General features: G+C 43.1%; 1 protein-coding gene across 2 annotated transcripts in view; it reads right to left on the minus strand.

Moving 5' to 3' along the window:
* Positions 1 to 27,408, minus strand: part of FAM83E (family with sequence similarity 83 member E) — an 80,048-nt gene that overhangs the window by 12,944 nt on the left and 39,696 nt on the right. For both annotated transcript variants that reach the window (XM_075605342.1, XM_075605343.1), the window contains exon 5: positions 22,343 to 23,111. In XM_075605342.1, coding sequence (XP_075461457.1) covers positions 22,343 to 23,111 — 769 coding nt within the window. The remainder of the gene's footprint in view (positions 1 to 22,342; positions 23,112 to 27,408) is intronic.

The raw sequence follows: 27,408 nt of genomic DNA on the forward strand, positions 1-27,408 counted from the left end.
CCGGTGCTGCCCGCAGACCAGACCTGTCCCTTATACTGAGGTGGGGACGTATATGTGCACGCACCCGCAGCAAAAGGAGCGTGTCCGGAGTGTGGTGTTTTAGGCGTTGCCAGGCCAGGTGGTAATAGCTGTAACAATACTTGCCGGTTCCGGTAAAGAAGAGCCGTCGTAGGGAGCAGCGAGGTCAGTTGAGAGCCGGGGTCCAGAGCCAGAGAGTGCAATCCGCCAACCCGGGTCGTGACCTGAATAAACAGAGAAAGAAAGTGCAGAGTAGACACCCGTAGTGGAGACTATGTCGAGCAATGAGAGTGTGGCAAGAAAGGCAATATATAGTGCGGCTGACCAATCGGGAGCAGGGGCAGGCCTGGAGGAGTGCGTGGAGCTGACCTGGATAGGTCCCCTTGATTGACAGGCAGGTGAGCAAGTTTAGTCTGGGGAAATAGCCTGTACGTAAGTTGGGGGCGTGGTTTCACTGCTAGTGCAGTGAATAAATTATCTTCACCCAGCGCACGCTGTCCATGCGTGCGCCCGAGACTAATGGCAGCCACGTGAGAAGGGAGAGACTGCGGAGCAGAGGCGGGCCGCCGGAGACGACGGGGAAACCCCAGGGCAATGGAAGATGGCTGGCGCCAGCGAGGAGGACATTTTATGGCAGCAGCAGGAGGTAAGGGAGATATGCGCTGCAGCTGCCGAGACCCCCTAGTCCTCACAGTACCCCCCCTTCAGGATCGGCCTCAGGACGATCCTTCCATGGTTTGGAAGGAAACTTCTTTCGGAAGCGTTTGAGAAGCCCTGGTGCATGAATGTCTTTAAGAGGTACGCATGACCTCTCTTCGGGTCCAAAGCCCTTCCAATGGACCAAGAATTGAGCTTAACCTCTCGAGGGGCGGGAATCCAGTATAGTTTGGACCTCGTACTCTTCGTTGTCCTGTATAATCACAGGGTCTGGTTTAAGAGTGTGGTCCGGAAAGAGAGGACTGGAGACGAATGGCTTGAGAAGTGGTGTGAAAAACGTTAGGAATTCTTATGCTTTGAGGTAATTGAAGACGGAAGGCCACCGGGTTTACCTGCTCCATGATAGGAAATGGGCTCAGAAACCTATGTGCCAATTTAGGGGAAGGGGTTTTGAGGTGGATATTCTTGGAAGATAACCAAACCCTATCCCCTGGCTTGTAATTGGGTGCAGGTCAGTGACGATGGCCAGCCTGGTTTTTCGAAGTCAGAGAGGCCTTTTGAAGTGCCAACTGAATTCTAGTCCAAGAGTCCTGTAGGAGGGAGAAAAGTGATATTGGAAATAGGCAGGCGAGACGGGTGGAAATCGTAATTAATAAAGGAAGGTGTTTCCCGAGTGGATTAATTCCTGGATGAATTAAAGGCATACTCAGGCCAGGGGTGTAGTTTCGACCAGTCGTCCTGGGAGTCAGAGACGAAACACCTCAAGTACTTCTCGAGGGATTGATTGACCCTCTCAGTCTGCCCATTGGATTGAGGGTGATATCCTGACGAAAAGGAAGAAGAAATGCCCAGTCTTCTGGTGAAGGTTCTCCAGAATCTGGAAACAAATTGAGAGCCTTTGTCCGATACGATGGATGTGGGAATGCCTTGGATCCGGAAAATCTCTCTGGAGAAAATATCGGCAAGGGCTGGTGAGGAGAGTAATCCTTTGAGAGGAACGAAATGTGCCATCTTGGAAAACCGATCCACCACTACTAGAATGGTGTTCATGCCCTTCGACCTAGGCAATTCGACAATAAAGTCCATGGATATGTGGGACCAGGGGCGCTCCGGAATGGGTAAAGGTAAAAGAAAACCATGGGGTCTCTGACGAGGAATCTTATTGCGTGCACATACCGGACAAGCCCGAGTGAATTCAAGGATGGATTTGGCCATATTGGGCCACCAAAAGGTGCGACGGATGAGATCCAAATTTTTTTGTAATCCGGGTGTCCTGCCGAATGGGAAGCATGTCCCCAATCCAGAATCTCAGGAGCAAACCTGGGCTCTACGTACAAGGTGTCCTTCGGTATCTTGAGGTCACTAGGCAGATGTTTTTGAGATTTGATGATCCTTTCAAGATTTTTGAATGCAGCGACCACAAGGATCTTCTGCTTGGGAAGGATGGACTTGGTAGTCTTCACCGGTCTCTCTTCAGAAGAAAATTGCCTAGGGAGGGCATCCGCCTTGATGTTCTTGGTGCCGGGAATGTATGACAAAATAAAATTAAACCTGGAGAAAAATAACGACCAGCGGGCTTGGCGGGGACATAAGCGGCGGGCACTCTCGATGTATAACAAATTTTTATGGTCCGTGAGAATCGTGAACGGCTCTTTTGACCCCCCCAGTAGATGCATCCATTCCAGAAGAGCCAACTTGACGGCCAAAAGTTCCCTATTGCCCACGTCATAGTTTCTCTCACCTGGTGAAAACTTCTTAGAGAAAAAACCACAAGGATGAAGTTTATCCTGAAGAGAAAATCTCTGGGATAGGACTGCACCAGCCCCGCAGTCCGAAGCGTCTACCTCTAGGGTTAAAGGAAAATCGGTATTCGGGTGTCGCAGGATGGGAGCTGAGACAAATGCTTGTTTAAATGTCTTGAAAGCCATGAATGTGTCAGGTGACCAAGACGAAGGATCAGCCCTTTTTTGGGTCAGCGCCGTGATCGGGACGATGACGATGGGAAAGTTGCGAATACATTTTCGATAATAATTGGAAAATCCAAGAAACCGCTGAATAGACTTGAGGGAATCGGGTTGCGGCCAATCCAGTACGGCTTTCAATTTCTCGGTATCCATGGCCAATCCCTTGTTGGAAATAATATACCCAAGAAAGGAGGTGGTAGACTGGTGAAAGAGGCACTTCTCCATCTTGGCAAACAAGCAGTTCTCTCGGAGGCGGGAGAGAACAAACTTCGTATGGATAACATGGTCCTGTAGATTCTTAGAAAAAATGAGAATGTCATCCAGGTAAACAATTACAAAACGGTTAAGGACATCCCGAAAATGTAATTGATAAAGTCATGAAAGACCGCTGGAGCGTTGCATAAGCCGAAGGGCATCACGAGATATTCGTAGTGGCCGCTACGGGTGTTGAAGGCGGTCTTCCACTCGTCGCCCTTCCGGATGCGAATGAGGTTATAAGCACCCCGAAGATCGAGCTTGGAAAACAGGTTATCACCTTGAAGTCTGTCGAAGAGTTCAGAGATGAGTGGGTAGTGGTTCTTCACCGTAATGCGGTTTAGTCCCCAGTAGTCAATACACGGTCTGAGAGTACCGTCTTTCTTTTTAACGAAAAATAATCCAGCACCCGCGGGCGAATTGGTGTGCCGCATGAAGCCTCGCTTCAAGTTCTCGCGAATATATTCGTCCATGGCTTCCGTCTCAGGCAGAGAGAGGGGGTAGGATTTAGACTTGGGCAATGTGTATCCAGGTACCAAAGCTATCAGGCAATCTTATGATTGGTGTGGAGGTAGTAGCTCGGATTAAATTTTGCTGAAGACATCCAGAAAATCTGCGTACGGGGCGGGTATACCTCCCTTAGGGTTGGATGTATTAGCCAGCAATACTTGCCGGTTCCGGTAAAGAAGAGCCGTAGTCATTGCCGTTAGCCAAGGTCAGGGAGAGGAGAGTTCCGGAAGGTCGATGTCCAAGCAGAGGTCGAGAGGCGTAGGGAGCAGCGAGGTCAGTTGAGAGCCGGGGTCCAGAGCCAGAGAGTGCAATCCGCTAAGCCGGGTCGTGACCTGAATAAACAGAGGAAGAAAGTGCAGAGTAGACATCTGTAGTGGAGACTATGTCGAGCAATGAGAGAGTGGCAAGAAAGGCAATATATAGTGCGGCTGACCAATCGGGAGCGAGGGCAGGCCTGAAGGAGTGTGTGGAGCTGACCTGGATAGGTCCCCTTGATTGGCAGGCAGGTGAGCAAGTTTGGTCTGGAGAAATAGCCTGTACGTAAGTTGGGGGCGTGGTTTCACTGCTAGTGCAGTGAATAAATTATCTTCACCCGGTGCGCGCTGTCAATGGGACTAATGGCAGCCACGTGAGAAGGGAGAGACTGCGGAGCAGAGGTGGGCCGCTGAAGACGGCAAGGAAACACCAGGGCAACGGAAGATGGCTGGCACCGGTGAGGAGGACGTCTTAAGGCAGCAGGAGTTAAGGGAGATATGCGCTGTGGCTGCCGAGACCCCCTAGTCCTCACAGATCCCCTTACATCCAGGTGGACTCCAGGAAAGTCTCCAGGTTATCCAAAACCTTCCTCCAAAACCTGGCCCCACGGCCTCCTTCCACATTACTGTTGGAAGTTATCATACACCCAGTAGCGCAAGCACGCTGCCTAGGGGTCACACTCAACTCCTCTTTCACATTCTCCTCTCACATTCAAAACATATCTAAAACATGTCACTTTTTCCTCTGCAGTATCACAAAGATACCGCCCTATACTCAGTTGCTCGACTGCTAAAACGCTGACACAGACCCTCATTCTCTCTCGTCTCGATTACTGTAATCTCCTGCTGTCCAGCCTTCCTGCCTCTCACCTGTCTCCCCTACAATCTATTTGTATGGGATATAATCCCAGTGTTCAGGGCTCAGCTATCCTAGGTACATAATATAAATGTACATTTGATCACAACAGTGATAAATCCATCCAGACACTTGAGCATAAATAAAAGCTGTATGAGAATCACTGTGGTAATATAAGCAGAAAAGGTGTACTAGTTAAACTGGAGGAATGACACAGATCTCTATATATACCATAAAGGTACTGTCTAAATCCCCAGTAAAACCAAAGTACATACCATGATAAGCAGTCCTTGTTGGAGTCTCAGTGGAACAGCTGCTCAGTCTTTGATGAATGCGTGCATCACGCCAGTAGCATAAGTAGGTAGTGTGTGGTCCCGTGGGGTCCGATGGCGGAGCACTGCAAACACAAGCAATGGGGGCTGCAAACCAGTTCCAGATTAAAAAGAATTTATTGGGTGGTCATAGGGAGTACAAGAACACTCTGACGCGTTTCAGGACCTAAGTCCCTTTATCAAAGAGTAGATGCGCGTCTGCTATGTTCCCCGTTATAAACTCTGGCTCCCGCCCCCAACGATAACGTCACGGGGACTCCAAGTATCGCGCGAGTTGCTGAATAAGCTAGCCCATTGGTAGATATGACAACCAATGGCGCAACTGGCTAGAGAATAGCCTCCCCTGTGGGAGTGGCCTGGGAGCCATGTGTATAATGGGGAGATAACAATATATACAAAACACAGCGTGAATAACAACAAAAATTGCTTACTAAAGCTATACTAATTTAAAAGCGCAATCATTAAAAACACAAGTGATGGAGAAGCTGTCTAATGTCTAGCACATACACTATTATGCTAGTTCTCAGGAAGTGAATTGTATCAGATAAGCAAACAGAGTTATACATACAAATTGGTCCATAATGAGCAAACATCATAGCCATACGTATATGGACGTATATATAGCCTTATCTAAGATTAATAACTTTCTAGAAGTCACCTTCTCATACCCCAAATAGATAAATGGGTAGAGCAGCTCTGTAATAAAAGTAGGTGTATATATATATAACAATGCTATATGGAAACCATACATATATAGATTCGTGGGGACAGGATATTGTATTCCCAGTATGTAAGACGTCTAATCAATTCATTAGAACCAGATAATACCACAAAGTTTTTTCAGTCTTGTCACTATAGCACAATCCATTATCTGTGCATCTAATAGCCACACTAGATGCATGGGGGTATATGAAACATAAACAATGGTTAAACATTGGTAAGTATACATGACATTGCCATATGTAAACCACACAAGGAGATATTAAAATTAATGCATATGAACAAAATAATACAGGCATACCCCGCATTAACGTACGCAATGGGACCGGAGCATGTATGTAAAGCGAAAATGTACTTAAAGTGAAGCACTACCTTTTCCCACTTATCGATGCACGTACTGTACGGCAATCGTCATATACGTGCATAACTGATGTAAATAACACATTTGTAACCGGCTCTATAGTCTCCCCGCTTGCGTACAGCTTCGGTACAGGTAGGGAGCCGGTATTGCTGTTCAGGATGTACTGACAGGCGCACGCGCGAGCTGCCGTTTGCCTATTGGGCGACATGTACTTACTCGCGAGTGTACTTAAAGTGAGTGACCTTAAAGCGGGGTATGCCTGTACTTCAAGATGTGTAGTCTTATTACCATAAGAAAATCTACTTTTCGTGCATCTGATATCCCTAGTACGTACATCGGGGTATATATATATCATAGACAATAGTTTGATATTGATCTAAAAACCATCTTGATGTCCATCAAATGGATAAATGGGCAGCACAACTCCATAATGAATATAAATGGATGTATGTAACATGACTGTGTACAATCTATATATGTGGACAAGAATATTGTTGCAGATGGCTATGCAGGTGGTATATATGCCTTGTTGTTAGTATATGGAGACAAGATTACATAACACCTAATTTAACCAAGGAAATGTTTGAGTTCCCAGTCTAGATTCATGCCCCTGGGTACCAATGTCCCAAGGGCATAAATCCAGAACATTTCTCTTTTATTGAGGAGAGATTCTCTATCTCCTCCACGAATATGAGGATGTATATGTTCGATTGCACTAAAAGAGAAATTCTGCAAAGAACCAGATTGACATTTTGTAAAGTGCCGCGCAACTGGGTATCTCTCATCTTTATTTTTAATTGTTCTAACGTGTTCTACAATCCTCTCTCTTAGTGGGCGGATTGTCCTGCCCACATAAGAGCTGCCACAAGTACATCTCAGTGTGTATACTACAAATTTGGTGTTACATGTCATCAAGGAACTAAGAGTGTGATTTCTCTTTGTATGTATATTGTTTATGTGTTTCATGGGGGAGGCGTATCGGCACATTCTACAGTTGCCACAACTGAAGAAGCCCTTGACTTTGGGTTTATTATTCTTTTTATTGGGATCAAAAAGACTGGGTGAAATTCTATTGGCAATTGTTGTAGCCCTCCTGAAAACTATTTCTGGCTGATCTAATGTATAGTTATCCAGATCCTTGTCAAGTTTGAGTATATCCCAGTGTTTTGTCAAAATGGCTCTGATTTGGTTTGACAAAACACTGGGATATACTCAAACTTGACAAGGACCTGGATAACTATACATTAGATCAGCCAAAAATAGTTTTCCGGAGGGCTAAAACAATTGCCAATAGAATTTCACCCAGTCTTTTTGATCCCAATAAAAAGAATAATAAACCCAAAGTCAAAGGCTTCTTCAGTTGTGGCAACTGTAGAATGTGCCGATACGCCTCCCCCATGAAACACATAAAAAATATACATACAAAGAGAAATCACACTCTTAGGGCCTCATGCAGTAAGCCCCGATACAAAATTTTCGGCACGAATTGCGAAAATGTATTTTTTGGGCGATTTGCCCTCGCAGTATTCAGTAAGGGCCGAATCCTTCCGATCCCTGCTGAAGCACTGCGAAAGCAAAGCTGCCGATGAGCTGTGGCGATACAGCCTGGCTCCCGATAAGGCTCCCGATAAGCCTTTGGTGCCGATAGATGTTTGCAGCTGAGAGAGACAAGCCGCTCTCTCAGCGCAAACTTCGGCACCAAAAAAAGTATTTAAAAACAACTTTTATTTATACTCTACATGTGCAGGGGGTCTTCGGAGCTGAACCGCGTTGGTTTGAGGTCCGGGGACCCCCTGCCCCCCGAGATACAGGCCCCTTTATGAGGTGCCGGTATCCCTCGGCGTTTAAAGGTCCCGATCACGTGACCGCGGCCTGTAAACAAACCAGAGGGATACCGGCACCCCATAAAGGGGCCTGTATCTCGGGGGGCAGGGGGTCCCCGGACCTCAAACCAACGCTGTTCTGCTCCGGAGACCCTCTGCACATGTATAGTATAAATAAAACACACACACATCAATAAAGACTCGTTCCTTACCTTGGCGGCTATGTGCAACGGTAATGAAGCAGCATGAATGTCTTTTTAATTATACTGTACAGTGAGCAGGGGGTCCCCTGAGCTGAACCGCATTGCTTTGTGGACCAGGGACCCCCTGCTTCCCGAGTTACAGGCCCCGGTATGTGTCATCGGGTGGCAGTGTCGCCGCCATGTTTATAGCGTCCCCGCAATAAACATGGCGTCCACACTGTAACCGATGGCCCAAACCGGGGCCTGTAACTCGGGAGGCAGGGGGTCTCTGAGCCACAAATAAATGCGCTTCAGCTCAGGGGGCCTCCTGCTTCCGCACAATATTATTAAAATACATTAATGCTGCTTCATTACCATAGCAGATAGCCGCTAAGGCAATGAAGGGGTTAACGCATAGTAGCATGTTTATTGGGGACAAATGCCCCCAATAAACATAGCAGCAATACACAACATACAGTATAGTAATGGGCAGAATGACTATTATCCACAAATGGATAATAGTGCAGTTGTCCATTTACAATACATACACAACAATAAAGACTTTAAATACATATAGCACTCACCCATGTCCCACTGCCACGATGAAGGCCATCCTCATCTTCATCCTGCCCATGCCCCATCCGCTTCTGCAAAACAAACACAAGAATTACAACATCCAAATTAATGTCCCCTAACCCCTTAATCACCATAGCGGTTATTAACCGCTACAGTTATTAAGGGGTTAAGCCACCATCACCCACATACCCTCCCCCACAAAGCCCCCCAACCACCCATCACCCAATACCCACAGGGGAGTCCTACCAAATACCCTTGGGCCTAATACCCCCTCCCCCAGCACATACAGTACAATAATGTGCCAAATAACTATTATCCACATAGGGATAATACATTATTTGGCCATTATTAAACACATTCAATAACGTTAAAATGTAAATAAAATTGTACTAACCTCATCAATAAGAAGTCTCCGTCGCCAGCATCATCCTTGGGGTCCGTTGCCAACATTAGAAATAGCCACAACATTTCAATATCATTAACATAACACTGAACCCCTTAATCACCTTATCGGGTACTAACCTGAAAGGTAATTAAGGGGTGAAGCCATCCTGCAATGCCTACAACAGTTATGCATAACATCTTCAGTGAAATAAAAACCAATTGCCTAACCAAATTCCATTTAATCATTCCATCTGTAGGCTCACATGCCTCATAAAACATTGCATTTACAGTGTATACATGTAGCATAACATGTAAACTGCATGTACACGCTGCAAATCAATGTTAACAATACAATAATGCCACTCAAATCGCCATACATCACAAGAAGTATATTATTTAATACAATAAACTCACCATCAATGAATTACCACACATCAATTACATCCCTAAACAATTAAAATACCATCCATACCAATTACACAATGAACTAAAGCTATCCTAACAGAGAACCACTTCAAAACATAGAAAAAAGTACACCAACAAATACAATATACTAAAGCAAGGCTTTCCATATCCTATTGTACGGCCTGGAAGCCCAAAACTTACATCTGTCTAAAAATAAAATACATTTAGCACACATCAATGCATAGCCACAATGATTAACAATACAGAATTAGAAGCTTTAACAACACTATCATTTCTTACCCTGTATATATATCTGTACACATACATACAGACATACATACAGTGGGAAGAAATGATATGCATTATAAAAAATGAAAACATGAAAAAGCAACACAAAAAACAGTTACATTAAGTACATTTCTTTATTTAACTTACCATTACTTGCCCCCACCGACTCCCGTTGATCAGCTTACTCACGAACCAATCCACGACACCATCCACGACACCATCCAGGAACAAATCCACGACACAATCCAGGAACAAATCCACGAACCAAACCAGGAACCAATCCAAGAACAAGTGCAGGAACCAATCCAGGAAGCAAGCCACGAAGAAATCCAAGAAACAATCCACGACACGATCCAGGAACAGGAACCCATAAAAGAAAAGAAAAAAACAAATTAAACATTAAAATAATAAAACATGACAATCAAGGGTTGTACTAGTTTTATTCTTAGTGAATCTGTATTACAATACCTTGTTCCGGGGTCTTCTTGACATCCGGTGCCACGCCCTGGTCTTCAATCTTCAGGAGGAGGTCCGTCCTCCTCGGCATCTGCCTTCAAAATGAGACGACATAGGCTTTTATAGGCCTATGATGTCACATTTGTCGTCATATGGTTCCCACGGCCCTGATTGGGCCGTGAAAACCATGTGTTTTGGCCGATGTAAAAAAATTGATGACGTCACTTAAAGGCAATGCCAGCACAGCCAATCAGAATGGCTTTGCTGCTATTGCCTTTAAGAAAACGTCATGAAATGACACATGGCCGGACTCACATGGTAAGCCAGCCAATCAGAGCGTGGGAACTCCATCCCTACTCTGATTGGTTCAAGTACCATGTGAGTCCGGCCATGTGTCATTTCATGACGTTTTCTTAAAGGCAATAGCAGCAAAGCCATTCTGATTGGCTGTGCTGGCATTGCCTTTAAGTGACGTCATCAATTTTTTTACATCGGCCAAAACACATGGTTTTCACGGCCCAATCAGGGCCGTGGGAACCATATGACGACAAATGTGACGTCATAGGCCTATAAAAGCCTATGTCGTCTCATTTTGAAGGCAGATGCCGAGGAGGACGGACCTCCTCCTGAAGATTGAAGACCAGGGCGTGGCACCGGATGTCAAGAAGACCCCGGAACAAGGTATTGTAATACAGATTCACTAAGAATAAAACTAGTACAACCCTTGATTGTCATGTTTTATTATTTTAATGTTTAATTTGTTTTTTTCTTTTCTTTTATGGGTTCCTGTTCCTGGATCGTGTCGTGGATTGTTTCTTGGATTTCTTCGTGGCTTGCTTCCTGGATTGGTTCCTGCACTTGTTCTTGGATTGGTTCCTGGTTTGGTTCGTGGATTTGTTCCTGGATTGTGTCGTGGATTTGTTCCTGGATGGTGTCGTGGATGGTGTCGTGGATTGGTTCGTGAGTAAGCTGATCAACGGGAGTCGGTGGGGGCAAGTAATGGTAAGTTAAATAAAGAAATGTACTTAATGTAACTGTTTTTTGTGTTGCTTTTTCATGTTTTCATTTTTTATAATGCATATCATTTCTTCCCACTGTATGTATGTCTGTATGTATGTGTACAGATATATATACAGGGTAAGAAATGATAGTGTTGTTAAAGCTTCTAATTCTGTATTGTTAATCATTGTGGCTATGCATTGATGTGTGCTAAATGTATTTTATTTTTAGACAGATGTAAGTTTTGGGCTTCCAGGCCGTACAATAGGATATGGAAAGCCTTGCTTTAGTATATTGTATTTGTTGGTGTACTTTTTTCTATGTTTTGAAGTGGTTCTCTGTTAGGATAGCTTTAGTTCATTGTGTAATTGGTATGGATGGTATTTTAATTGTTTAGGGATGTAATTGATGTGTGGTAATTCATTGATGGTGAGTTTATTGTATTAAATAATATACTTCTTGTGATGTATGGCGATTTGAGTGGCATTATTGTATTGTTAACATTGATTTGCAGCGTGTACATGCAGTTTACATGTTATGCTACATGTATACACTGTAAATGCAATGTTTTATGAGGCATGTGAGCCTACAGATGGAATGATTAAATGGAATTTGGTTAGGCAATTGGTTTTTATTTCACTGAAGATGTTATGCATAACTGTTGTAGGCATTGCAGGATGGCTTCACCCCTTAATTACCTTTCAGGTTAGTACCCGATAAGGTGATTAAGGGGTTCAGTGTTATGTTAATGATATTGAAATGTTGTGGCTATTTCTAATGTTGGCAACGGACCCCAAGGATGATGCTGGCGACGGAGACTTCTTATTGATGAGGTTAGTACAATTTTATTTACATTTTAACGTTATTGAATGTGTTTAATAATGGCCAAATAATGTATTATCCCTATGTGGATAATAGTTATTTGGCACATTATTGTACTGTATGTGCTGGGGGAGGGGGTATTAGGCCCAAGGGTATTTGGTAGGACTCCCCTGTGGGTATTGGGTGAGGGTGGTTGGGGGGCTTTGTGGGGGAGGGTATGTGGGTGATGGTGGCTTAACCCCTTAATAACTGTAGCGGTTAATAACCGCTATGGTGATTAAGGGGTTAGGGGACATTAATTTGGATGTTGTAATTCTTGTGTTTGTTTTGCAGAAGCGGATGGGGCATGGGCAGGATGAAGATGAGGATGGCCTTCATCGTGGCAGTGGGACATGGGTGAGTGCTATATGTATTTAAAGTCTTTATTGTTGTGTATGTATTGTAAATGGACAACTGCACTATTATCCATTTGTGGATAATAGTCATTCTGCCCATTACTATACTGTATGTTAGGTGGGTATAGGTGTTGTTGGGTATATATATATATATATATATATATATATATATATATATATATATATATATATATATAATTATTTAATTATTTATTTAATTCGTTATTGTGGTGCTGGGGTGTTTTTTTTTTATTATTGTGGGTAGTGGGGGTGTGTGAAGGGGGCATTAGCCCCAACGGTGGTTGTTTAGGGCTTGCGGGTGGGTAGCGGGAGGCCTTAACCCCTTCAGGACCGTAGCGGTATTAACCGCTACGGTCGTGAAGGGGTTAAGTGCCCCCGCATCCCCCCCGCAAGTCCTAAACTCACACCCAGGGCCAAATACCCCCCTCACCCATCCCCGCTACCCACAATAACGCTGGCACGGTGGGTTAACCCCTTCATTGCCTTAGCGGTTAGCCGCTAAGGTAATGAAGTGGCTTTTAAATGCCTTTTTCCTGCCTCGGATGCATGCCGGGGGGCTCCGGTGCGGGTATCAGCTCCGGAGACCCCCGGCATCAATCACAGGCAGGAAAAAGGGCTGATTTTTCCTAAGTGTCGCCCTTGCCGATGCTTCTCCTTCAGCAAGTTGCCAACTTTAGTTGGCGGGCTGGATTGGCCATAAAATCTCCAATCTGGCCTGCCGATCAGCACCAAAAAGCTGATCGGGGCTTACTGAATTCAGGCGGGAAAAAAAAGTCCCGATAAGTGGCTTATCGGCAGCCGGGTGGCGAAAAAATTGCCGATAATTCCCACTTATCGGAGCTTACTGAATCAGGAGGGCAAAAAACGGCTATAAAATGCCGAAAAAGCCTTATCGGGGCTTACTGCATGAGGCCCTAAGTTCCTTGATGACATGCAACACCAAATTTGTAGTATACACACTGAGATGTGCATGTGGCAGCTCTTATGTGGGCAGGACAATCTGCCCACTAAGAGAGAGGATTGTAGAACACGTTAGAACAATTAAAAATAAAGATGAGAGATACCCAGTTGCGCGCCACTTTACAAAATGTCAATCTGGTTCTTTGCAGAATTTCTCTTTTAGTGCAATCGAACATATACGCCCTCATATTCGTGGAGGAGATAGAGAATCTCTCCTCAATAAAAGAGAAATGTTCTGGATTTATGCCCTTGGGACATTGGTGCCCAAGGGCATGAATCTAGACTGGGAACTCAAACATTTCCTTGGTTAAATTAGGTGTTATGTAATCTTGTCTCCATATACTAACAACAAGGCATATATACCACCTGCATAGCCATCTGCAACAATATTCTTGTCCACATATATAGATTGTACACAGTCAGGTTACATACATCCATTTATATTCATTATGGAGTTGTGCTGCCCATTTATCCATTTGATGGACATCAAGATGGTTTTTAGATCAATATCAAACTATTGTCTATGATATATATACCCCGATGTACGTACTAGGGATATCAGATGCACGAAAAGTAGATTTTCTTATGGTAATAAGACTACACATCTTGTAGTATTATTTTGTTCATATGCATTAATTTTAATATCTCCTTGTGTGGTTTACATATGGCAATGTCATGTATACTTACCAATATTTAACCATTGTTTATGTTTCATATATTCCCCCGTGCATCTAGTGTGGCTATTAGTGCACAGATAATGGATTGTGCTATAGTGACAAGACTGAAAAAACTTTGTGGTATTATCTGGTTCTAATGTATTGATTAGACGTCTTACATACTGGGAATACAATATCCTGTCCCCACGAATCTCTATATGTATGGTTTCCATATAGCAATGTTATATATATATACACACCTACTTTTATTACAGAGCTGCTCTACCCATTTATCTATTTGGGGTATGAGAAGGTGACTTCTAGAAAGTTATTAATCTTAGATAAGGCTATATATACGTCCATATACGTATGGCTATGATGTTTGCTCATTATGGACCAATTTGTATGTATAACTCTGTTTGCTTATCTGATACAATTCACTTCCTGAGAACTAGCATAATAGTGTATGTGCTAGACATTAGACAGCTTCTCCATCACTTGTGTTTTTAATGATTGCACTTTTAAATTAGTATAGCTTTAGTAAGCAATTTTTGTTGTTATTCACGCTGTGTTTTGTATATATTGTTATCTCCCCATTATACACATGGCTCCCAGGCCACTCCCACAGGGGAGGCTATTCTTTAGCCAGTTGCGCCATTGGTTGTCATATCTACCAATGGGCTAGCTTATTCAGCAACTCGCGCGATACTTGGAGTCCCCGTGACGTCATCGTTGGGGGCGGGAGCCAGAGTTTATAACGGGGAACATAGCAGACACGCATCTACTCTTTGATAAAGGGACTTAGGTCCTGAAACGCGTCAGAGTGTTCTTGTACTCCCTATGACCACCCAATAAATTCTTTTTAATCTGGAACTGGTTTGCAGCCCCCATTGCTTGTGTTTGCAGTGCTCCGCCATCGGACCCCACGGGACCACACACTCCCCTACAATCTATCCTTAACGCTGCTGCCAGAATCACTCTGCTCTTTCCTAAATCTGACTCGGCGTCTCCCCTGCTGAAATCCCTCTCCTGGCTTCCTATCAAATCCCGCAGCTCACACTCAATTCTCCTCCTCACTTTTAAAGCTTTACACTCTTTTGCCCCTCCATACATCTCAGTCCTAATTTCTCGCTATGCACCATCCTGACTCCTGCGTTCCCGACTCCTGTGTTCCTCTCAAGGAAGTCTTCGCTCTAACCCCTTTGTATCTAATGCCCAAATCCCACCTTAAACCTTTCTCACTAACTGCCCCACACCTCTGGAATGCCCTTCCCCTCAATACCTGACTAGCACCCTCTCTATCCACCTTTAAGACCCACCTTAAAACACACTTGCTTAACAAAGCATATGAGTAGCTCAGTGACTAACACTATACACCTGATACATAAACTTGGCCCCTTGCAGACGCACTTACCAGTATACCCTCCTACTGTATCTGTGTGTTCCTCCTACCAATTAAATTGTAAGCTCTTCGGAGCAGGGACTCCTTTTCATAAATGTTACTTTTATGTCTGAAGAACTTATTCCCATGATCTATTATTTGTTATTTATATGATTGTCATGTGTATTACTGCTGTGAAGTGCTATGTACATTAATGGCGCTATATAAAGACATACATACATACATAACCCATTGTTCTAGTATTTAAGGGAAATAGGGTTCCCTTTATTGCTCCCACTGCACCATTTTTCACACACCATTTTTATTGTTTTATTTGGGTTGCTGTTTGATCTCTATAAGTTTTATAATATATAATGTTCTTTATAGCTTACTTTGCTTTATTTATCTTCCTTTCGAGAAAACTGTATTTTATATCTCACTATGCTAAAGCTTACTGCAACATTATCAGAAATAACACATACTAAGCATTTTAAAGAGTCAAAACATGACAAATCCAATGTGTTTTTTTAAATAATTTCTATAGTATTAGATAGTACTGTCTGCATTTTTTTTTTACTCCTAATGCCATTTTTATTTTATTTTTTAATGTATTGATCATCCTTACAGTAGGTTGCTACAGCAACCATTTACAAAGTCATATCCACGTCCTCTTTTGAAACAGGCTCTGACACACAACTTTTTGAGTTCTGTTCTTTGGCAACAAAGTATCACAAACATATCTGTTGCTATGTTCCAAACAGCAGACTGTCTATTACTCTGAAAGCTGTAACAATAATGTGTTACACTTAGTGATATACAGTAATGTTACATTGCAGCTGCAGAATTTCACAGACTGCAGCACAAAGTTAGGGGGCGGCCATTTCGTTAGACACACAATCAGGATTTTTACAGATTTATAACAGGAGCATCAAACGATTGCCAGTTTAGGTAAGAATGTAGAATTATACATCATCACATGCTTTACACATAAAAAGAAGGAAAAAAGAGGGGGAAGTAGTTTATTATTTGAAATCCATAAAATTATTAATTTTATTTTATTATTAAATCCATTTTAGGACATGCTACTTTTGCATATATTTGGTTTAGTGAAATCAATGGTAATTCAGGAATAATACTAAACACACTGTACTATCCTTACATATTATTTTATCCCTGATGTACGACTGTTTGAGATTATATATGAAGCGTCAATAAGGACAGTATACTTCAAAACACTATGCTGGAACATGATTTAAATTGGTGGATGAAAACAGATAATCCTACCAATCGGATCAGCGAACACATAACTTTATTTCACTAAATATTTATATATTTGATTTCTCCGTTTTCAATGGTATTTTTTTCTTTTGAGAAATATGGAGCTGTTTTATGCAATGAGGTTACGTCCGTTTTGCAGCCAGGAGATTTTAGTAAAAGTCCCTTCGTTTCTGTGAGTTACCCCATAAAAAGTGCCCTGCTAGTTTAACTTCCCTATTTCTGGAGTAACTAGGATGCGCCATGAATTGTTGAAATATGCACTAAAGATGTGGATGAACCTTTGACACCATGATCTCCCCACATGCTCCCTCCTCACCATGCTCTCCTCCACATGCTCCCTCCTCACCATGCTCTCCTCCACATGCCCCCTCCTCACCATGCTCTCCTCCACATGCTCCCGCCTCACCATGCTCTCCTCCACATGCCCCCTCCTCACCATGCTCTCCTCCACATGCTCCCTCCTCACCATGCTCTCCTCCACATGCTCCCTCCTCACCATACTCTCCTCCACATGCTCCCTCCTCGCCATGCTCTCCCCACATGCCCCCGCCTCACCATGCTCTCCTCCACATGCTCCCTCCTCACCATGCTCTCCTCCACATGCTCCCTCCTCACCATGCTCTCCTCCACATGCCCCCTCCTCACCATGCTCTCCTCCACATGCTCCCTCCTCGCCATGCTCTCCCCACATGCTCCCTCCTCACCATGCTCTCCTCCACATGCTCCCTCCTTGCCATGCTCTCCTCCACATGCTCCCTCCTCGCCATGCTCTCCCCACATGCCCCCTCCTCACCATGCTCTCCTCCACATGCTCCCTCCTCACCACGTTCTCTCCCTGCTCCTTCACCCACCATGCTCTCTCCCCACCCTCTCCCTCACCACGCTTTACCCCACTCACTCTCTTCCCACCCCTTCCCTCCATCGCCAAGCTCTCTCCACACCCCTTCACTCCCTCACCATGTTCTCTCCACACCCTTCCACTCCCTCACCATGTTCTCTCCCCATACTCTCTCCCCATCCCCTTCCTCACCATGCTCTCTCCCCACCAATTCCCTCATAGGGTTGCCAGGTGTCCGGTATTGAACCGGACAGCCTGGTATTTGGTTACTCTGTCCGGTAAAAAATGAGAGATAATACCGGACATGTATGGGGGGGGGGGGGGTGACATGTATGTGTACGGGGCGGGGGGGCAATCTCTCTGGACTTGGTAACCAATTGCGGGATTTCCCTTGAGAAGGGAGAGCACAGGGCTGTTGCTGCTAGGGGGCTGGGCAGCTTCCTACACCCTGATTGGCTGCTGCTGTGCAATGCCAAAAATCAGAGGAAAAGCATGTAGCAGAGAGAGGTGAGGTTGTGTCCTGTGTGTGTGTGTGTATGTGTCTTCTCTGGCTGTCCTGTGGGGGTGATAATGACAGGGAGGGGGGGTGAGAGGATGAAGGGAGGGGGCGGGGGGATGAGAGGATGAAGGGAGGGAGGGATGAGAGGGGGGATAAGAGGATGAGGGGAAGGGGGTGAGAGGATGAAGGGAGGGGGTGAGAGAGGATGAGGGGGGCATGAGAGGACAAGGGGGTGGGAGGGTGAGAGGATAAGGGGAGAGAGAGAGGATGAGGAGCGGTGCAGTATTGCTCGGTATGGGCTTGCAGGTCAGTTATTTATAAATGATCTGACCATTACGTAATTTGTTCCAAATTTCACTCCAAGCGTGCACCAATTTGCACTATTTCATATTCATATTTCCTAAAACAATCCTTGGAAGGGCACTCCCTCCCAAGACTCCTCCCCAGATTTTTTTTTACGAAACAGAATATAAAGTGGTGCAAATTGGTGAATTTTAGAAAAAATGACGTAACAGTCAGGTAATTTATAAATAACATTCTTCCTCAGCAACGATTCTTGCGCGTGTCACACCTTTCACCATTTTGTCCAGTATTTTTGGACAAGCCACCAGGCAACCCTACTCCCTCACCATGCTCTTTCCCTGTCCTCTCCCTCACCATGCTCTCTCCCCGCCCCTACCCTCACTATGCTCTCTCTCAGCCCCCCTCCCCCAGGGCCCAACTTAGAATCTGGGCCTTGAGAGGGATAAGGGAGCCCACCCAGGTGCTAACCCTACAGAACAGCAGACAGGATGGGCCCCTAACCAGTCGGGTCCCGGTGCAGCTGAACTGTCTGCACATATTGTAGTTCCACCACTGGCCGGCTATACGGAACAGATACGTAGCTGAGGGTACTATCAGTATTCATGTCAAGACAAGCTAATCACAATTGCTATTTAGCATATTTAGAAATACCCAATTTACACTGAACCTTTGTGGTCAGTTTCCATATAGTAAATTGTTCAAGTAATTTAGGAAGATGTTGCAATATATTCACTGGCCTCTGATATTGCATTCCAGTTCTACCACTTGCAGATGTTTTGTTAACCTTACAGTACAGCAGTACTGTATCTCCAGACATGCAAGACCAGTATGTTACTGTACTTATGATATTTGCTCCACCAGAAGATGTTTCTGGCCCTGTGCTACTATTCAGTGCTGAATAAATGCAAAGCACTACGGCCCATCCAAATCAATGTGCTACAAGAGGTTTCAAAGCTTAGCACTGCTTAATAAATATGGCCCATAGTTGACTTTTTAGGCTTCACATGTACCTCTAGTTCACTTATAGGGGCAACATGATTGAGTAACTATTAAATAACTCAATTTATTTGGACACCTGATAAGAATATTACTATTGTAACGTAGTCAAGTATAAATTAGTTTTATCCTGCCTCATTAACATCCCACATGGCCATACAACTCTTTAGGCGCTACAGACAATACTTTTGGCAAAAAAAAAATGGCAAAATCCTAGAAATCTTACGGAATATCTTAAATGACCTTCTGCGGCCCCAATTGGCATTTCATAAGGTGATTGTTATGCACTTACTTAGCGCGTCATGTGTCGGCTGACGCTCCTAGCAAAAGAAAGCTATTTATATCACTGAAAAGGGGTGTGTTTAGGGGCGTGCATATTGTTTTGCCCTGGCCTGGTGCAGCATACAACAAAATAGGAAATCGTTATCTAATTAGGGATCGCGATATTCTCCATACAATTTGATTAGCACTTATCTTGGTAAATAGCTTAATATTCAAGCACTACTTACACTTTTTCAGACCACTTTCTGATAAAGTGTTTTTTTTTTAAATATTAAAAATACATATTTTATGGGGTGTTTTTATTTTACAAACAATATTGATATCTATATTAAAACATATATATATATATATATATATATGTAGAAGATTGACCTAGGCGCAAATATGACAGGGAAGAGAGAAAACACAGAAAGAAATCATAGGGCAGTATATCTATTACATAGACTTTGAGATGGTAAGAGATGCGCTTACACTGATTAGATGGGTAAGAGCCTGTAATCCTCTATGGGACTCGCCAACGTTGTATTAACTCTGCGGCTGCTGGATCTCCAGATGTCCTCTCCACGGGAACACAGATGCTGCTGCTGCATGCACTTCTTGTTCCTGGCACTCATGTATCTCTATGGATGGATCTCATAAGAGGAGGGGGGGGGGGGAGGGGGAGGAAATAATGGAAGGGAACAGAAATAGTGTAAAATCGTTTTTAATCTAAAAAAAGAGACTTGTAAAATATAGCTAATCAACTCACATTCGCCGGTTACCAGTCCTCTCCGCAGTCTCCGCTACTTCCGCAGTCTCCGCTACTTCCGCATCACGTGCTCGAACGTAGCGTGTGACGCGGTGTGTGACGCGGCCCAGCTCTCGCGAGCTTCACTGTCTGCCAATGCAGGTATTCACTGCCGGAGCTCTCTGTAAGTGTCTCTCCACACAGGCTCCTCGGCGTGTCTCTCTCTCTGCTCTCTGCTGCAAGTCAACGCTGGCCCTACGCGTTTCTCCACTTGGGCTTCGTCAGGGGCTAGCCGCGCCACACACCGCGTCACACGCTACGTTCGAGCACGTGATGCGGAAGTAGCGGAGACTGCGGAGAGGACTGGTAACCGGCGATTCTACACGAGTGTGAGAGACTCGCTAAATACTCTCTACCGCCTGCTATATTCTCACCGAATGTGAGTTGATTAGCTATATTTTACAAGTCTCTTTTTTTAGATTAAAAACGATTTTACACTATTTCTGTTCCCTTCCATTATTTCCTCCCCCTCCCCCCCCCCCCTCTTATGAGATCCATCCATAGAGATACATGAGTGCCAGGAACAAGAAGTGCATGCAGCAGCAGCATCTGTGTTCCCGTGGAGAGGACATCTGGAGATCCAGCAGCCGCAGAGTTAATACAACGTTGGCGAGTCCCATAGAGGATTACAGGCTCTTACCCATCTAATCAGTGTAAGCGCATCTCTTACCATCTCAAAGTCTATGTAATAGATATACTGCCCTATGATTTCTTTCTGTGTTTTCTCTCTTCCCTGTCATATTTGCGCCTAGGTCAATCTTCTACATATCTTCAAGGCGGCGACTGTGGAGCCGCAGACCTAACTTGGCTGCAGTGTGTAGGGATAGGTGTACACCAGGGTATGTACCTCATTCAAATAATATTGGCTCTATTTGTGGTGTAAACATTACAATCCACAGGAACTAATTGTTTAGATTTGCGCTGTGTGTTTCTTTTATATATATATATATATATATATATATATATATATATATATATATATATATATATATATATATATATATATTGGAGAAACAAGAGAAAAAGCGCCCGATCCATGTGTAAAATCTGGTAACAAAATTTTAATAAAAAATCACAAGACAAATGCACACTCACAATTTGTCAATTTGCATAAATGATTTCTTCAGTATTAGGTGATACCTTTTTTATTGCACTAAATCTGGGTATCGCCTAATACTGAAGAACTCATTTATTCTGCACTATCGCAACTGGACTAACACGGCTATTTTCTGCTTTATATATATATATATATAACCCACCTCTCTATATATACATTTCTATATACATCTAATATAGATATTTTTTATATACCTGTATATTCCGAGAGAGAGATACTGTATGTGTTTATAGAAGAAATTAAACATACTACGATTTTTTTAGCCATGGACATCTATATACATGTATAATTTATTTAGTATAACGTTTTGCTAATTTTGTGTGCGATAATAAATATGTTGGTAATATTGTTGCATATACTTTGCAATGTAATGTTAACACTAATTAACCATTCACAATGCACAGAGCGATTCCCAGGTCTCTTCTGTTTCGCTGCAACTGATTAACTCCACAGCATAATAATTAGGATTCCTTGCATCACACTACGTTCGTACAAACAGTTAAAGGTAAAATTGCATTTATAAGTTCCGAGATCAATTAAAGGAGAAGTGCATTCATTGGACTATTTAACTAAAAAGCATGCGTCAGCATGTAGGTGTGAGAACAAAAAATCACTTTAAGTAAATAACCCCCCATGTGGCCACTTTCAAATATTTCACACAAAAACATCAAAGTACGTGCTTTGCTGCTGCTCTTTCAGTTTTGGAGACTGTATATCAAAGTTGCATTTCTGCAAAACAGTAATAATACTAATGCGGAAAATTGGATCATATTTATAAAATAAAAAATAAAAAAAACATGAAATTGATTAATTTAATGCCCTAGTTTAGGTTCAAGAGAACATTATTATTATAGCCTCCAATAAATGTGGATTTAATGAGTACCACTAGAAATGTAGCAGCTTATGGCTGTAGCTTTCTTATCATCCTGATGAGCAATCATTCAAAGACCAAATACATTGCACTCACCTTTCCCTCCTCTCCAAATTCCATGGGATTTTGTCCTGCACCTGTTTCTCCACTGTAGCCAGACATTTGGGACAGACGACTAAGATCCCATAGGGATTTGCTGGGCCTTCCTCCTATCGTTTTGGCTGCAGACAGTCTGGAGCGCTGCATATTCTTAAGAATATCGCTCAGAGCACTATGTGCTTCCTGCCCACCTCGTAATCTATCTGTGGGCCCTTCAAAATTGCGGCAGGCTGCTAGGCGGTGCCGGATGGAATAGTCAGGCAAATTTACAGTTTCTTTGGCCATAACTGAAGAATCCTGGGTAACATCAGACATTTTATTTAATCCAGCATCCATGCCAATGCTCTTTACTATTTGTGGGACTACTGTGCGTCGTTCTGCTATTTTGTTAGCACTCTTAGATAACTGAGTCCCCCCTAGTGGGCTAATGTACGGGGCAGCTATAACATCTGTTGGCTGTAAGGTTCCACTGGTGTTAAACCTTTGAGGGGAAGAAAAACCATTTATATAGGGCTCTGGAACTACTGGGGAAGGATCGGCATTCTGATTGATGCTTTTAGACTCATTCTTGGGCTCTGTTGCTGCAGGTGAAGGTACTGGTGCTCTCCATTTTACATCTCTGTTGGCGTCTTTGGCAAAATCATATCGCTGTAGAGGCCGGGAGGCAGCAAACAGTGTTCGAAATTCCTTATCAAATGAGTCGGTTATTTCACCAGTTAAGAGCGTGATGAGGTTTCTTTCCAATCGAGCGTCACTCCATGTGAAGCTGCAATATAGAAAGGGATATAATTAAAAGCAAATCGGTTTAATATCCCAGTGGAAAACTCTATGCATTTCTTACTGTATGCTGTAAATATGTAATATGCTGTACATATCTACCTAGTTGTCTATCACTTCTTATAATCTGTCCCATCCAATAGTTTTTACCAAGTCCACTGGAATTCCATTGTTCACAAATCATGTCAGTCTGCTCCACCTTTCACAAAAGTTCTGTATAATGTTCTGAACATCCAGTTCTTCAGACAGGTTATGTTGTATTTGTACTGTGCTTTTTTATGTTTTATTATACCAATACTCTCACTTTGTTCTTGTAAACTGTCTTACAATTATTACAAGTCCCATCGGCACTGAAGGTGCTAGTTTTGTGCAGGAGTAATCAATCACTGAGCTCCTGAGGAATAAGCATCCAAAATAATAAAGTACAGTCTACGTGTGCAAATATGTACAGTACTGATTATTCATAAGAAACAAGAAGTAGAAATGTCACACCACAATGGTAACTTTTGGGCTTTGTGAGGGGTGGGGCCTTGCTATTGAGAGCCTTTTGGGGACTCCACCATGGTGCAACGGTGGGGGGCACTATGCCGATTCTGAAAGGTGCTTGAGGAAGTTAGGGGGCACACAGCCCCCAGCACAGGGAGCATACAGTAGGTGCGAGGCTGCATGCACCAAGGTTTTTACAATTTAAAGGAACCTTACGACTATTTAAAAAGAGTGCAGCTAATGACAGTTGATGGCAGACTGATTAAAGAACTGAAGAGAGAGGACATTAGACAGAGCACTAGAGGTGGAAATCGAGGAAGATAGGAAAACAGGTAAAAATAAAAATAGATATAAGTATACATATATAAATAGTCAGATAAGGGCATATACTGATATATATATATATGATATATATATGACAGGAAAAAAGAACTGCACTCTGGTAAGTTTCCAATGTAAAAAAGGTTTATTTCATCAATATAACATCAGGGGTGAAGTACAGGAAAAAATGGAGCAACTTTCCAGTTTAGTAACATGCCCCTTCTGAGGCTAAGTCCCCGCTAGCGCTGAGCGTGCAGCGCTTGCTGAGGAGACTTACATATATAGATATATGTAAGTCTCTACTCACGCGGTGCGCGCAGCGCACGTGCGCGTGCACACACGTGCGCGTGCACACACGTGCGCGTGCACACACGCTCAGCCGCGATCGGCGCTTAGATAAACAAAAAATCTATACTTACACGCGCGCTCAACTCCCCGCAATGCCCCCCTCTCCCCCACGCCCGCGTACAACAGGACACCCGCCGCTCATGCTTGGAGCGCTCTTCAAACATGAGTGCGCTCAGCGCCAGCGGGGACTCTGCCTAACTCAGCACCTATTAAAAGGATAAGGAAACCTAGCGTTTGTTGGACAAAGATGCAACATTGTTCTTTTCTCATAGGGTTGCCCATATACGCATCCTGAACTCCACTGTCTTCATAGGGTTGCCATTAGTGCAGCCTGCGTTCACCTTGAAATTGTCCGACGGCAGGTTCTCAATGCATGCTATCCTTCCTGCATTCAGTTTCCACGTATCCTCTATGCAACAGGTAAAGAAAGCTTTTATTGTGTCCAAAACAAAAGTAACAAACACAGTACTTACCTTTTTAAAAGACAAAAAAACAAGGCGCACAACGCACATAGTGAAGTAAAATTAAAAATACAATTTACTCATAAAATAAGATAAGTTCTGCGTACATCAATATGGTTAAAAATGAGCAGTTGGTAATTGGGTATACCACACCAGTAGACAGCTACAAACAGCACTCCTCACTCGATCGCAGGGTGCAGGGGATTGGTTGTCATCTGATGGCAAGCTGGTGTTTGTAGATGCCGTCTCCCTCTCACTCAAGACGGGGCAGGTCTCAGTCTTTACTCCCAGATGATCCTGGAGCACCGATCAGCATCGGCGTGTAGCGGCCTCCACTGTTATCCGCATGTAAGCACGTTTGTCACGTGCTGCTTCTCCTCTACGGAGCGCCCAATAATGACGTCACAGTCCGGTCGCACTCTCCTACGAACCGCCTGCAGGGGCTCAATGCGTGCAGTGTAGTGAAGGATACACGCCGCCTCTTGGAAAGGAGATTTCTGCACCGTGTCTTGCGGGAAACGGGGGGAACACTTGTATAGAGTGTTAGCACCAAACAAGAGGGTACTAGGAAATGAGCAATGACACCCTCCAACGCGTTTCGTAACTCGTGGTTACTTCTTCAGGGAACGTATGCAGATGGGGGGGGGTTTCACATATATATACACCCACTAATCTTCAATTAAAGTTCATGGTGTCAAATTGCTACTCAAGGAATTAAAGGTGCAGTGACTAGCTCAATATAAGACTGCAATACAATGGTGTCAAATGAAAAAATAAAACATCTAGTACAATTTTTATACAATCAACAATAAAATTCAGTTAAATAAAGTTTAATAAAACGTATTTTTAATCTAAAATCAATTGGTCAAATAGTAAGTATCTGAAAAAGAAACACACGATTAGAGACATGTATATTCAGCAGCAGTTCAGCATAAAGAAACAAGAGCAGGGGAATACGCATCTAATACAAAGACCAGATATCTATATCTTCATTTAGCCCCTTAGGGGTTAGGGAGTTAAGTTGATAAATCCAGAATGTTTCTTGGTATGAGAGACTCTTAATTCTATCTCCTCCCCTTCTTGCCCTAGGGACCACTTTGATACCTTTAAACATCAATTTTGATGGGTCCTTGTTGTGGTGTGATGCAAAGTGGCGAGAAACACTGTGTTTCTCATAACCTGCCTTAATATTTCTTATATGCTCCTGTATCCTAATTTTTAGGCATCTTTTAGTGCGGCCTACATATTGCAGGCCGCAATCACAGTTGATCATGTAGACCACATGGGTCGAATTACAATTTATAAAGGAGTCAATATTGAAAATTTCATTCGTAGTAAAGGATTTAAAGGTTTTTCTCTCAGGATGTAAATATCTACAGATAGAACACTTCCCACATTGGAAGTTTCCTAGGGGTTTGTCACCAAGCCAGGTTTTTGTAATGGGCTTTGTGCGGGCATAACCCACATCACTAGGTGATAGTGCATTTTTTAAATTTTTTGCCCTTCTATAAGTAAATTTTGGAAAATCAGATATATGGTTATTTAATACTGGATCGGAACTCAAAATAGCCCAATGTTTTCTTATTATGCTTTCAGCATTGGACAATGGGAATGTTTCAACAAAAGTTTATTTTAAAGAAATTGATGCCAATAACATTCTAATGGCAAACAGCAACCACAAAAAATCGTGGATAATGAATATTCCCAAGGGCCAATTTATTCGCATTAAGCGGAATTGCAATGGGGAACAAGATTTTGAGATACAATCGAAAGTGTTATTTGATAAATTCTTGGAGAGAGGGTACTCTAGTGTTAGTTTAACTAGAGATCTCGATGTAGTCCGATCGATGGATAGACAGCTGATGTTAACACCCAAAAACAAAGAAATACTCAGAGATCCAAGTAATGTGTTGGCTATACCTTTTATTACCACATTTAACTCTATGAACAAGAAAATTGAAAGCATAATAAGAAAACATTGGGCTATTTTGAGTTCCGATCCAGTATTAAATAACCATATATCTGATTTTCCAAAATTTACTTATAGAAGGGCAAAAAATTTAAAAAATGCACTATCACCTAGTGATGTGGGTTATGCCCGCACAAAGCCCATTACAAAAACCTGGCTTGGTGACAAACCCCTAGGAAACTTCCAATGTGGGAAGTGTTCTATCTGTAGATATTTACATCCTGAGAGAAAAACCTTTAAATCCTTTACTACGAATGAAATTTTCAATATTGACTCCTTTATAAATTGTAATTCGACCCATGTGGTCTACATGATCAACTGTGATTGCGGCCTGCAATATGTAGGCCGCACTAAAAGATGCCTAAAAATTAGGATACAGGAGCATATAAGAAATATTAAGGCAGGTTATGAGAAACACAGTGTTTCTCGCCACTTTGCATCACACCACAACAAGGACCCATCAAAATTGATGTTTAAAGGTATCAAAGTGGTCCCTAGGGCAAGAAGGGGAGGAGATAGAATTAAGAGTCTCTCATACCAAGAAACATTCTGGATTTATCAACTTAACTCCCTAACCCCTAAGGGGCTAAATGAAGATATAGATATCTGGTCTTTGTATTAGATGCGTATTCCCCTGCTCTTGTTTCTTTATGCTGAACTGCTGCTGAATATACATGTCTCTAATCGTGTGTTTCTTTTTC

Source organism: Ascaphus truei, chromosome 6 (genome assembly GCF_040206685.1).
Source record: "Ascaphus truei isolate aAscTru1 chromosome 6, aAscTru1.hap1, whole genome shotgun sequence".
NCBI lineage: Eukaryota > Metazoa > Chordata > Amphibia > Anura > Ascaphidae > Ascaphus > Ascaphus truei.